The sequence below is a fragment of the Vanessa atalanta genome, chromosome 12, assembly GCF_905147765.1.
Source record: "Vanessa atalanta chromosome 12, ilVanAtal1.2, whole genome shotgun sequence".
NCBI classification, from domain to species: Eukaryota; Metazoa; Arthropoda; class Insecta; order Lepidoptera; family Nymphalidae; genus Vanessa; species Vanessa atalanta.
Window position 1 is genome coordinate 8470616 of NC_061882.1, and position 13988 is coordinate 8484603.

Here is a 13988-nt window from a genome sequence, read left to right on the forward strand (position 1 = left end):
ATAGTAAAACGGAATTAGAGAAAGAAATTTAAACATTTGCTTTCAAAAGGTGCTATTCCCATATCATTCTGTTCATAAAATCTATAAATCACAATATGAAAGGCGGGTACCACATGTAAGATACTTCTATACTCTATAGTCTACGGCTTGACGCTAGAGATAAGAAAATAATTAAATAAATACCTACCTAAATGACAAATGTCAAAATATAAAATTTGATGACAGTTGACATGACGATGGCAGTTCGAATCTAGAATAATAAGTACCTAATATGATTTATATCGGAATTAAATCGAATGATTCATATTTATTACGTCTCTACTTATAGTATGCCTACTTTATTATCCTGGCGATTACTTTTTTAGCTTTTCTAATATATCGAAAGCGAATTATAGACGTCATCAAATATTAAATGTCCTGTAACTAATAAGTATGTAAGTAAAAGTTTTTAAGTTACTTTCGATACATTCATATAATATATTATAATAACTATAATACAAAAAAAAACCTTGTTAATTTAATTGATATATACAATAGATAATATTTGAAATAGAATTTAGATATCAGTATTGTTTAAAAAGTCAATAATTTGTCATCTCTTGTGCAATAAAGTGCAGGATAATCATCATTGCACTTCTTCACAAATTGTTTTTACAAATTTACTTTGGATATCGCTGCACACAAATCTGATAACCGTTGCTGTTGTTTAAATGACCTAATGTTTGCCACATTAGCAACAGCAGAGATGATGAATACTTTTTGTCAGGTGTAAATCCACACACATGATTCTTTTATAAAGAAGAAAATTCCATCATTAAATTTATTAAGAAAAACTTTTATGATCATTTTATTATATTATAAAAATTTATATGATATCAAAGCTTATCAAATACTTTTATATATTTCCCATTTCTATATGATACTAGGTGTCGCGTGCCACTTTGATGAGTTTAAGGGGTTGGTTGTCAAGTGTGTTTGGTTCAGTCACTGAACCATACCACTGAACTTTAGTGGTTTGGCTGAGGAAGAGTAACAGAAACAGTTACTTTCGCATTTATAATATTAGTATTGATAAAATTATATAATATAGGAAAATTATGTTTAATTTTATTCAGAACTTATTTTCTCATTTTTATTCAATTTAAAATTTTTATTATTCAATAACTTATTTATGTTTTAGTTTTTGTTTGACTTATTATAAACTATTGTTGCATGGTTGCTGACCTGTTAATTTACTACAATCTAAGTTTTTAATAATTAAACCTTCTTGTTACTAGACCCTACTCTCTAAGATATGAGTATTTCTAATTCTGCTTGCAAGATTTGATCAAAACTAAGGTAACAAACATTGCAAGCTTATATAAATATGACATTCCAGTTATATTTTTGGCCACTGCATTATTAACTGAATTGAGCCTTAAAGCGTTTTAAGGAAGAATTTTTATATTTATATATTGAAGAAAAAAAAATTAACAATATATGTAACCTTTTGTGTTATAAAATCTTGAAATAACGATTGAATACTTATTTAATTTGTTCACCATCTGCCATAGTAAAATGTCCACAACAATATACAAAGTCGACGCTAGTCCCCCAGCTCGTGCTGTGTTGATGGTTGCTGATCTCCTCGGTATCAAATATAATGCATGTGATATAAATCCCCTGTTACGAGAACAAGACTCTCCAGATATGACGAAGGTAATGTAGTTTAAACAAATAAATATTGATTTTGAACTTATGTTTATAGTCAACTGGACTTGTCTTAAGCAAAAGCTCTGGGTAGCAATCATAAATGAGGTTTTAAGTTTTAAATTTATGTTTAAGTACCTTCTCATACTTGGTGATAAAGAGAAGTATGTAAGCTTGCTTGTGTAATAATAAATTTTGAGATCTCTTTTTGCATTAGGGTGAATTTTAACATTAATTAAAAAATTGAGAACCTTTGTCTTTTTCTTCTAAATTTTTGAAAAAGACAGCCATCACATATTAACATATTCTTTGAAAGAAAATAACTCGTTATACAATATATTTATCGTAGTTGCTATTATAAAATATGTTTTACTAAAAGTCATTTGTTATTGTGGATGCTTTAATTTCAGAAAAATCCTATGAGAACTGTTCCATTCATAGAAGAGGATGGTTTCTGTTTAGGTGACAGGTTAGTATAGAACCCACAACAATAAAATTAAAAGAATGTCACATGATTATAATAACTATTTGTTTTTAATATACATTCATTCTAACAATGTTACTTAACTGAATTTTTTGTTTACTTAAACAATCTTTTCATTACTTACTATTTATTGTAATATTTGTATAGACCAGATGTATATTTTTACCATACCACTATATTTTTAAATACTAAAAAAATTTAATCATAAGTTTTTAAAAAGATTGTTAATATTACACAACTATAATTATAAATTGTTTTTGCCATTACATACCTACAATGATTTCCTTTTACTAATTTTAATATTGGATGAGAAAGTGCAGGTGTATTGAATTTGAGTTTAATTTATAGTTTTTTTATTGTGCAAAAAAGCATTCTAAAAATATAAATAAAACTTATCTTATCAATAGTATGATATATAATGTTATATACAAGTATCATAGTTATGTAAAATATTTACAAATTGAAAAATTATATTTCCATTACACATTATTTTTAGTCACGCCATTATTTTATATTTATTTGATAAGTATGGAAAGCCAGAACACTCGTATCTTTATCCAACTGATAAACGGAAAAGAGCTACAATAAATCAGCGACTATTCTTTGATTGTGGGATTTTATTTCCAGCTCTAAGATCAGTAATGGTAAGAAATTATTCATACACTAATTGAATACACTTCTTGAATTCGCAGTAATGTTGTATTTCATGTTATTTTAAATATTTATAAACTTTAATGTAACAAATAATATACAATATTAAAAAAAATAAAACATATAAAATGATTAGTCTTAGATATTGATGAAATTTTGACACAATTCCAGGCACCAACTTATACAGGAAGACTGACAGAATTATCAAAGTCTATGGTAAGGAATATAGAAGACGGGTATAGGATGCTGGATGCCTATTTGTCTGATTCTATGTACTTGGCAGATGATGTTATGACATTAGCTGATTTGAGTGTGATTACAACTATGTCGACCTTGCATGGTTTACTTCCTATAAATAGTACCAAGTTAGTAATTTAAAATTTACTAGAAATTTTTGCAAATTATTATTTGTTAATATAGCTTATTTGACTCTTTTTTTGTGCATATCTATGAATGACAAATATTCAAGTTTCCTTTTATAATAAATACTAAAAAAAATTAGGAAAACATCAAGAATTATTCAATGTAGTTCGTAATGTATTGATTAAAATAAACACCTATTAAAGAGCGAATTTTAATATTGTTATACTCAGTAACTGTTTTTTCCAGATATCCAAAGTTGATGAATTGGTTTAAAAATATGTCAGAAAAAGAAATTTGCAAAAAAATTAATCAACCTGGAGCAGACCAACATGTTGCCGGACTTAAAGCATTTATGGAAAATAATAAAACTAATCAGAAATCAAAACTATGATATTTATATTTTGGCATCATTAATTGTGAAATAAAGTTTGTTCTGATGTTTGAGTATTTTTGGAAAGTGGTATAAAATATAAACAACATATATCGTTACGAATCACAGGTTTTCTTTTATTTCAATAACTAAAAAGAAATGCAAAGAATTTTCCAACTTTACACTCCAGTAACGTCTAGGGCTACCATATGGATAACTTTATGAGAAATTAATGATTACAAAAAACGTTACACATTAAACATTTCCTATAAGTCTTATAAGGTTTCTCGTGTCGCCCGTCGCACTCAGAACATTAATAGCACTTATTATATCGATTAAAGTACACAATACTATACCGAATCTTCCACATGTTGTCCATCCATACACAACACATACCTAATGCGCGCAATCATACAAACATTTATGGAATAAGAGACTATGTTCAACGCGAACTTATCAAGTCACTTGTCAAATTTTGAAGGATAGTGTTTGTATTTGGGCGTTACTGACGTATGTTGCACGTTAGTCTTATTTTAGGGCAAGAGCGGCCTGGATTAGCCGTCCTCCTTCGGCGGTGTGAACCAGCCTGAAAGCAAAGAAAATATAAAATTACTTTGTTAAACAAGTCACACATCACAGCATATTCTGTTAATACAATATTCTATCAATTCATAAAAGTTTTAGAATGTCAATCACTCATGAATAATAACTTAATAAAAAACGTTAAGCAAAATAGCAGTGTGTTATAAGTTATTACAAAGTTTTGTGATTGTCTAAATTTCGAGTCATTTGAAAGTGTGGTGATCATATATATACTCTATTCCAACCATAACAGGAGAAAAGCCGAATAAACAACATTTGGCAGCGTGAAAGTGACGCAATATCAAATATTATAAAAGTAGTTCTTGTCTGTTAACTCTTCACACTTAAACCACTGAACAGATTTATTTACTTTTTTGATTTACCCTCGAAGGAGTAAAATGGAGGGTGACGGTTTGTGTCCTATAGGTAAAGTTCCATAGAATTCGTGCAGTCAACGTCGCGGGTTTAGCTAGTCTAATACTCGTTTAAAAAACTAACTAGTAAAGAATAATCAATTTGTTTAATCACTAAAGTATTTTAGAGAGTAATTATGTACCATTTTTCTCGTGTATTTGCACCAAGCATTTGAAGCTCTGCTGTGCGCGTGCCAAACTGTACGGCGACTGTGAGACCACCTTGGTCGCTCCAAACTGGATCCTCGCTTTTCCCTTCACAAGAGTAGCGGCTATCTGCATAATCACAGCTTCCACTGTGTATGCTGAGGACCAGCCTTGCTTCGTTAGTAACTCCATGCATATTGCACCACCAACGAGAACATAGCCACCTGAAATACATAAAAAACTATATTTAGTTAATTTACTAATTAGAATTATTAAAGGCACTCAATAACGTAGCATACTCTGAACTTAACGAAACTTAACGAAGCTTAATTCCCCAATACGACTAGTAAGAAGTTCTAAAATTTAAAAAATCAACAACGGTGTTTTTTAATTTCGACTCTATAGTCAAGCAGCTTAAAGTACAAATTGCTAAATTAGACAGAAATTTTACAACCCAAGAGTGGAGTGGAGTTTGAGTGGGTCTTGGTGGTACTGGTAGTGGACACTTTAGTTGGTTCTAAATTCAAATAGTATCAAAATATTTTGTTACGATTGATTAAACTAAATGTGGTAAGAGAAGCCATGATTACAAAGCACTATTATAAATATCTAAGCTTGAGGAATGTTGACTTAGTTATGTTTTTGAATAAATAAAATATGTATAAATCATTATCTCATATATAAAATATTAAAGATAAAAGCATTTAAACCCAATAATTATATTATGGTTTAAGGTGACTCAATATGGCTATAAAACCTCACCTGATATAATAGGATATACAACACGTACAAACGGCGGCTCGAACGGGTATGTCTCTTTGAACATGATGTTCAATAGGATAGAGTCCTTGCCCTCCTTCTCCTTGAGCAGGAGCAGATCATTGTGAAGTGGACTGTCTGGATCTACCGATCGCAGTCTTATGTTCCACTCGTAAAGTGAATCATTAACTAACTCTGTAAAAAACAAAAATGTATTTGTATTAAAATTAATTTATACATTTCTTCTTTCTGTTAAAACAAAAAATATATAATTAAATGGTCTGTTGATAAAATAACCAATGTCCATAACACTTTTTGTAATAAGAGTAAAAACAATGAATAAAGTTGGTTGTCCTATACTCGTTATTATATTCGTATAAATATTGTATTTTTAATTTTTAAAATGGCAATGTATTTTGTTTACATTTTACTCAAACATGTACTTAGGCTATTTTAGCATTAGACCACATATTTTCGGCTGTGGCACAGTTAACACTAGTACAATCGTCAGCGTAATCTCTCTTATCTTAATATGTATATTCATTGCTATTGTTTAACTTTGATTAAGAGATATTTGTAAAATGATAAATAAATCATAAAAAATATAATATTACTATTAAAAAAAAGCCACAAATAAAAATATACTAATATACAAACCTCATTTACTAAAATTAGTTATTATATATTAATATATAAACACTTTTTTATAAAATCTTACCTATAGAATACATATTATTTTTAAAGGAATGCGAGCGGTATATATCACGCAGTTCCTTCATTAGACGGTCAGTCGCCTGTAGACTGCCGGACACGCTGCCTGATAGGTAATCTTGCCTCTGGTTTTGCCTTAGTCGTTCTAGTGTCGCTAAATGCTCTGTTTCCATATCATCCTGAAATGTATATTGTTTTAGTAAACCAATAGTATACATTGGTGACATTAGCGACCCGTCCCGGCTTCGCAAGAGTGCAATTTATACGGTATGGTTGTACCATATAGCTCTCAGGAATAATATGACTTCTACCAGTGAAAACATTTTTAGAATTGGATCATTAGTTCCTGAGATTACCCCGTACAGACAAACAAACTTTACTTTGTTATTTTAATGTTATTGGTATTGGACCTTGAATAATCTATGACATTCAGTATGGATTTTACTAAATTTGGCGTTTTCACCGTCGAAGAAACTGTTTTCAAAACTTTGGAAATCAAATTAAAGTGGATATAAGTAGTTATTTAGACGTATTATTTAAGAACTATTACTAGCACACAATCTATAGCTGAGCTATTAGCAAATCGCCTGGAATAAATAAATAGAAGGTTTATTTATATTAATTCCTATTCAATGATTTCCTTTCGATTGAAATATACAATAGATTCGTATATATTCTTATATGCACTTTTCAACAATTTTAAAGGGTTAAGTTCAATGTTAAGCTACCGTTTAGTAATCATTTGAATATTCATCGACGAATTGAAGAATTGTTGTTTTTGAACTGCTAACGTAACTCTTTTTAATAGTAATAATGGATTTATTTGAATGAATATGAAATCATTTTATTTTTTTCTGTAAACTTCCAAGCCCCGCAAATATTATCGTTTATGTGATATTTGCGGCTCTGATTACGTTTAGTTTTTCCACTATTCATAGATCAAATATTAACGTGGTTAGACTATCCGGCTTTTTATCAGAAGCATACAATAACGTAGTCGCTGCATCGTCTGCAGAGCGAACAAGCAATGTCGAATATTACTTGAAAAACGATATATGGGGTTTGATGGCTAAATTTCTAGCCTTCATTTATACCAAGACTGTGTGTTGTATTTTACTTGAGCTGTTTTCTTTAATTAAAAAAAATCTTTTCGGTCCTGTATCTAATAAAACGTGATTTTAATTATGAAATGAAGTGTTCATTACACATCCACATTGGACAAAATTAGTTTCGGCGTAAATTAATTAGTAATTAGTGAAATATAGTCTCAGTAGTTTTGGTTTGCACTCAAAATATTATTATTATTATATTATATATTTTTTTTTTATAAACAATCTAATATCTTATTTTAAAATTACAGTCAATACGTACTTTGTTGCTACGACCAGCATCATCAACCATCTCAAGCGGCAAGTCATCCTCTCCCTCTGATTCGTCCTCCTCGGCAGCCATTTCCTCATCTTCCTCCGTGCCTGATTCCGCACCATTTGACGTTACGCTCGGTACTCTGTGAAAATAATAATAATAGCTTATCAGAACCTAGTTTAGCAAATAGGCTAACGGGCAAATGGTCTGAACCAAATGAAACTGAAACTGGAAATTTATTCGGCGTCCTTTTTTTCGGCCAGGGTCGGACTGAGATGGTCAATTCATGGTCAAATGATTATTATGAGTGAGTGGTATAGTTCTATTAACTTACGAACATTAAGAACTTGATTCAAATTACTTGATGGTAGGACTTTGTGCAAGCCTATCTGGATGGGTATCACAAACTCATTAAATATTCTACCGGAAAAGAGCAATACTTATTATTGTTTGTGTTCCGAATGGAAGGGTGATTAAGCAAGTGTAACTACAGGCACAGGGACATAACATCTTAGCTCCCTTGGTTGGTCACGCATTGGCTATGTAAGGAATGGTTAATAATTCTTACAAAGTCAATGTCTATGAGCGGTAGTGACCACCTCCCATCAGAAGGCCCATTTGCTCGTCCGAATAGTTTTGTGCACACACAGATAATAAGGTGAGTAGATATAAATACATAAACAGATAGATATATATGTGTGTGGATAGCTCATGTCAATCATTACCTCTGCTGCGGTGCTGGATGGACGGGAAGCGACAAAGAATCCAAGTCTGGCGGTTCTGGGACGCCGTGTAATTTGCATAGCTCCCTCAGCAGAATTCCCACCTGTTAAAAATATATTTCAAAAATTAATATTTTACCTCTTCAGAAATAAGAACCAATAAAGCGGAGTGAACTCAGGTCTTTTACAGGAAAGAAATATGACCGAATTTCGAACACGCCTACTTTTTTTAACAGTCACTAGCCAACTACGCAGTAAGAGAACAGAAGTGTGAACTACTCAAACAAAGGCACAATATCGTAATCTGACACGACCGGACTTTCAGAGGCACTGGAGTGTAACACTGTCGACTTCCAAACTACAAACTACTGAGAATTTACTTGACAGAAAAATTCAATGATTTTTGATGGTTCAAAATAATTTAATATTATAATTGTATATTAATACGTAATAAATAAAAAATATATCACAGTCGAAAATATAGTAGGAACTAAATTATTCATAAATTCCAAATTGAGATTAGCGATTGGACGTAGCTTTAGGCAATATTTTTATACGACGTCTATGGATTGTCGTCATTTTAATTTCGAAAGAATGATAATACGGTTAACAAGAAAAAACATTTAATAAAATTAATACGTTTTTTAAAGATAAAAATATTACAGTGCAGTGAATATCTTTACAATACCGGCTTATCTAAATTAGAACAATAACCAAGCGATCGACCCTATACAGAATTATTACAAATCAATTTCCACATCTTGGGAAATAAACCTTATTGATCGATCTATTTTATAGCTTTAGATATTTATCATATAAGTATATCTCAAAGTTACCTGATTTATAACATGATTATCCCTTCCCTGTGTATTGCTTAGGATCTGGACAGCGTTTGTCACAATGGGATCTTCGCTGTCTGCGAACCACACGGGCGGTGTGTTTGGGTATGTTTCCTGTAAAAATACAATCGAAAAATAAGAACCCGTTTCTACTTTCGTTTCCGCTCTGTTAAACAAATTCCTTCTTTATAAATATAAAGGATAATTATGAGTTTATTCTATCACGATGCCTGAATGCGAGTTGATGTCTTAGAATGTCTGTAACGCATAAGGGTTATTTAAGATGTTTAACTTCCCCGCCGACCGCAAGATGAATCGTTCACCCAAACTTACACGAATAACTCAGTTGAGCTGGTCAGATTTAGAGTTTAGTATTTCGGTTTAAAACCAACAACTTGTGTACATTGGAGTCATCTAAGCTTAACGTCAAATTAATATTACAATCCGCAAACTATTGTTACTACCTTCCCTCACAAGAAGGTGCCTTACTATGTCTTCTTAGCCACCGAGCACGAAATAAATTATAAATTAGGTACATGAAACTCAGTACTGCGTACCCGAATTTTAGCACGCTATAATCGATTTAGATCACGGGCTCTATTCACTGGACCATCTCAGGGCAACAATCATTAATTAAAAAAACGCTTATTTAAAAAAAGATTAACATTTAAACGTGATCAATGTTTTTGTAGATTGTATGTTGTTTCGATACAATTTGCAAACTTAAATACTGATATTTAAAGTTTTATTTCGATCGAAGGCTTCATCTTATAATTGCATACATTAAAATATACTGTAACAATAAAGTTAACAAGTTCGTTTTAATAATATCTGAAACTGATCTAAATATAATAGGTAGGCTAAATTTGATAGGTACGTTCTTAAGGAAGGTTATAGGCTTTTTATTATTACGCTATGGGCTATGAGGGTAGAGCAGGACCGTCTAGATCGGCGGCAACCGGGCTAGTGGAATTAATTATAAAATAGTACATTTGCGCTGATAATTATAAGAATTATAAATATATTAATTAATGGAAAAAAAATATATTTATACAATTTAATTATCTGTAGAATTACATTGTTAACAACTATTTCCTAAGTATTACACTATTTCTTTTGCAATTAGTGTATTGCTATTTACGTATTTAATTTGTATTATTAAATGAGACAATTGGCAACACTCACATAGAATAAAAAAAAAATATTCACTCATAGCAAGCCAATAATTCATGTTTTGTTTTTGTAGTCTGACGTAGTATGTGTTTTGTCGCGAATTGCTCAATTATATAATACAAGGCGATCAATAGAAATATGCACGTATAAAGTGCGGCAATCTAGATTAGAACCAATTTTGACCATCTTCAAAATTGTACTATCTATATACGTCGAATAACCACTGAAGATTTTTATCTTTTAAATCTTCTTATATATATTACGTTATTTAAATTTACCGCTTCATTCAGTGGAAGCAGTTCTTTAACACATTTTCATATTAAATACCAGACATTATATTTAAAACAAAATTAAAATAATATATTTTTAAGTTTTAGAAGTAGTTTTGTATTTATAGCACATATGTATTATATTTTTTAGAAATAACATTGTCTATTGATTGTAAAACTTAGAGTTAATTTTGTTTACAGTGGGGTTGCGTAAATTGAGTAAATGTTGCATAGGTAATAGATGCAGCTACATACATTCAATTATGAATATATTAATATAAATATACGTTATAAGTTATAACATTATATTAAAAATCGAATCATTACGTATCAGGGTAAGCTGTAGGGTTCCGCGGTCGTGTAAAATTGTTTGCGCAGTCACGTAGTACGTATTTGACATGTGCGCAATTGCGTGATTATTATTGGTAAACGAAGGAGGTTCGTTGGTTGGTCAAACTGCATTAATTTTAAAGACTTGATGCAAAACTTCAAATGGTCAATATATATGTACATGTTCTATGCCGATATTTATGTGTAAAAATACATGATGCTTAAATGTTTATCGTAATAAATTAGTAGCGATCGATTTCGAAAAAGTTAGAAATCATTGAGGTAAATACATTTAAATAAACTATAATATATCAACTATATAAATAAAGTATAATTTGGTTTAATTAAATCAATTTAATTAAAAAAAAAAATTGACAAGTTTTAAAAAAACCTTCAGAAGAATGTTGGACATTTAAATTATTCATAACATAACAGACTAATAGGTTGAGAGAAACCCAGTTTTTTTATGAAAGTCCCAATTATATACAATTTCATGTCACCGTACAAAGCCGAATGGCCCATATTTAAAAAGAAAGATGTCAGGAACAGATGTTTTACTTGACCTAGTAAATATAACAATGAAATCCCATAGGCTGAATGTACAAAGTTAACATGAGAAATTATACAATGGCTATAATACTCTAAAAAGCTCTTCAAAAGTAGGTTCTGGCTCAAGGCAATATGGTGGCTATGACAAAATATCAATCTCTTTTGTTAATAAATAAACGTTTCTCCTTCAATATAAATCCAAGATGGGGAATTATTATTACTATAACAAATCAATATATTGATTATTTCTAAAAAGTCAAGTGTAATTAAAAAAATAAATTACATATTGTCATCTATTTGAAAACAATAAGTAATATAATAATTAAAGGTATTCTTGTATAATAAAATGTGTACATCTTTTTAGATGTACACAGCTGATTTTTCAACTGTTACAAAAACTACATAAAACTCTGTGGTAACCTTTGTTAAAAAATTTCTTTTTAGAGAAAATCAAATAAATTAATAACATTTAAATGTTATAATAACTATAATTTAAATTTTAGTTATTTACAATGCAAAGATCATTATAGATCAACTGATGCAAACTGGTGTTATGGATGCGCATTCTCTTAGTGTTTGATATGAATTTATATTATTGTATAATGTATAATTATAAGTAAATTATGAGTTTTATTTACTTCAAAAAAAAATATTTTTATTATTTACCACTGTACTATATGTTGTTTTTGAAAATGTAGTTTTTTTTATATTAATTTATATATTAACGAAGACTTACTAACTATAAAATAAATATACCTAAATATAAGATTCAAACTCGGTTTCAGTGTGGCAAGTACCTACTTTGCCTCTCAATACTCTATTCATGTGAGATCAGAGTTATATATTTCTAATGTATTGATCTTTAAGTTGAAACACATTTATAATAGGTACTGGTAAGTAAGTATTATTATATTTAGAAAATTTATTATATCTAGAAAAAAATTATGTAAATTGGATTTTCCTTTAAAGAAATATACTTATTTTTTCATTAAATTATTTGATCAGTCTTTAACCCTTTCTAGTTCTTAGAGGTGTATAGTTTTGGTTATTATGTATCAGAAGCCAGCTCAAGAAAACTCATTTTATATGTATTACACTATTTAAGAGACAATGCAATTACTTCTTTGATTAATTGACATATAGTAATTTTTTTATAGATCTTCTTCTGTTTACTATAGGTACTAATAATAATAGTATTATGTAAAAATTTGAATTGAGATTACACATAATAATAATTATGGCTAGCCATGAGGTTATTTCACTATATATACACTTTATGAATCTAAATGGATAGTATGAATTAATGACCATTTCATATTGAAATAAATGTTGACAATCAATGTCTAAATTAAAACAAATATTACATAAGTAAACAAAAAGAGAAAGTTGAATTACAGATATTGATTTTACAATAAGTACTTGGACAAATCTAAAGAATTACATATAATGGTAAAGTTGTCACAAAAAGCAGGTAGCCAGCATGACTAAGAGCCTTTGTCCCAAAAATCGCGCATCAATACCGTTATTTAAACAAAACAGATGTTACCCTCAATAAATATAGCTGTAGTCTCACCTAACACGAATAGAGTACTGAAACCTGAGTAATCGATACGATGATTCGTCATGGACCCGTAAAATCATCTAAGATAAAATGTCATATTATGATGAAAAACATGCGCGTACAGCGAAAACATGGCTAACTGTACAACGTAAATAAACAACTTTGTTATTTTTCAGTATTTTGAGAAGCAAAACACGCGTTATAATCAATTTCACTAGGAGTATAATCACTTCCGTAAACCTTTTGTTGACAGCCCTGCCCTCATAAACACGACCCTTTGTCCTAACAACGATAATCAATACGAGCTATCATTAATCTCACTTTCTTGTTTTTACTCCGAAGAAAAATTCTATTGAAGGAGTTAGCGTACTCACCGTGATATTTGCATGTATTTCATATTTCTTTCCATTTTTGCCAACGAATCTGCAGGTCAGTTCGTCGACACTAGCTGACATTATCTGAAACCGCTCATGGTTTTTTGGAAACACTTGTTCTAGAGTCTTTATTTCTAACTTAAGGGTATTTAAGCAAGCCATTAGTGTATTGAAACACTAATTTTTAAACTAAATAACTATTTGCCACATTAGAATACATAAAAATAGTTTTACGTTCACTCCGGACCAAGCAAAATGGCGGAGCGCAATGGCGGACATCTATAAATACAAATATTGACGACAGAGGGCGCTTAAAAAACAACATTTATCTTCCTTTTCATTTACTTTATAGTTCTGAATCATGAAATAGAAACTGTTGTAATCTTAGATTTGCAAAATATTTATTACAAAACAAAGGCATTATAATATATAATCCTAAAATTATTATTATCTTGTTTTGTACATACTATTATATTTATATTTTAAAACTCAGGGTTCGTAATTCATAGTGTTCCATTCTCGTGTTGATATATTAGAACGTGTATTTACATTATAAAACATTTAGCCCTACATTATAATCTCCAATTTTTACAGAAATCAGCTGTTTTTTTAATCGGTTGGTTATTCTATACACAAT

The 13988-nt window shown here is 29.9% G+C and overlaps 2 protein-coding genes across 4 annotated transcripts; one reads left to right on the forward strand and one right to left on the reverse strand.

The window, feature by feature from the left end:
- The first annotated feature begins 223 nt into the window (after positions 1 to 223).
- On the forward strand, positions 224 to 3685 carry LOC125067592 (glutathione S-transferase 1-like). Of its 3 annotated transcripts, none has more exons than XM_047676239.1 (6): positions 224 to 434; positions 1537 to 1698; positions 2100 to 2158; positions 2670 to 2817; positions 2996 to 3189; positions 3434 to 3685. In XM_047676239.1, the coding sequence occupies exons 2-6, from the start codon at positions 1558 to 1560 to the stop codon at positions 3576 to 3578; spliced, it is 687 nt and encodes a 228-aa protein (XP_047532195.1). In that variant the 5' UTR covers positions 224 to 434; positions 1537 to 1557; the 3' UTR covers positions 3579 to 3685. The 3 variants fall into 3 exon arrangements, with proteins under 3 accessions (XP_047532195.1, XP_047532193.1, XP_047532194.1); XM_047676237.1 differs by having other exon boundaries at positions 1554 to 1698; XM_047676238.1 differs by having other exon boundaries at positions 224 to 430; positions 1554 to 1698.
- LOC125067591 (ubiquitin-conjugating enzyme E2 Q2) lies at positions 3669 to 13632 on the reverse strand. Its single transcript, XM_047676236.1, has 8 exons — positions 13352 to 13632; positions 9093 to 9209; positions 8260 to 8360; positions 7541 to 7676; positions 6177 to 6348; positions 5462 to 5653; positions 4696 to 4923; positions 3669 to 4143 (listed from the first exon to the last, which is right to left on the reverse strand). The coding sequence occupies exons 1-8, from the start codon at positions 13511 to 13513 to the stop codon at positions 4112 to 4114; spliced, it is 1140 nt and encodes a 379-aa protein (XP_047532192.1). The 5' UTR covers positions 13514 to 13632; the 3' UTR covers positions 3669 to 4111.
- Positions 13633 to 13988: the final 356 nt, after the last annotated feature.

Coding starts and splice junctions, on each gene's coding strand:
- LOC125067592 (XM_047676239.1), top strand. CDS start 1,558: ATGTCCACAACAATATACAAAGTCGACGCTAGTCCCCCAGCTCGTGCT. Junction 1,699..2,099: donor ACTCTCCAGATATGACGAAG/GTAATGTAGTTT, acceptor CTTTAATTTCAG/AAAAATCCTATGAGAACTGT. Junction 3,190..3,433: donor CTTCCTATAAATAGTACCAA/GTTAGTAATTTA, acceptor TGTTTTTTCCAG/ATATCCAAAGTTGATGAATT.
- LOC125067591 (XM_047676236.1), bottom strand. CDS start 13,513: ATGGCTTGCTTAAATACCCTTAAGTTAGAAATAAAGACTCTAGAACAA. Junction 8,361..9,092: donor ATAATCATGTTATAAATCAG/GTAACTTTGAGA, acceptor TATTTTTAACAG/GTGGGAATTCTGCTGAGGGA. Junction 7,677..8,259: donor CATCCAGCACCGCAGCAGAG/GTAATGATTGAC, acceptor TTATTTTCACAG/AGTACCGAGCGTAACGTCAA.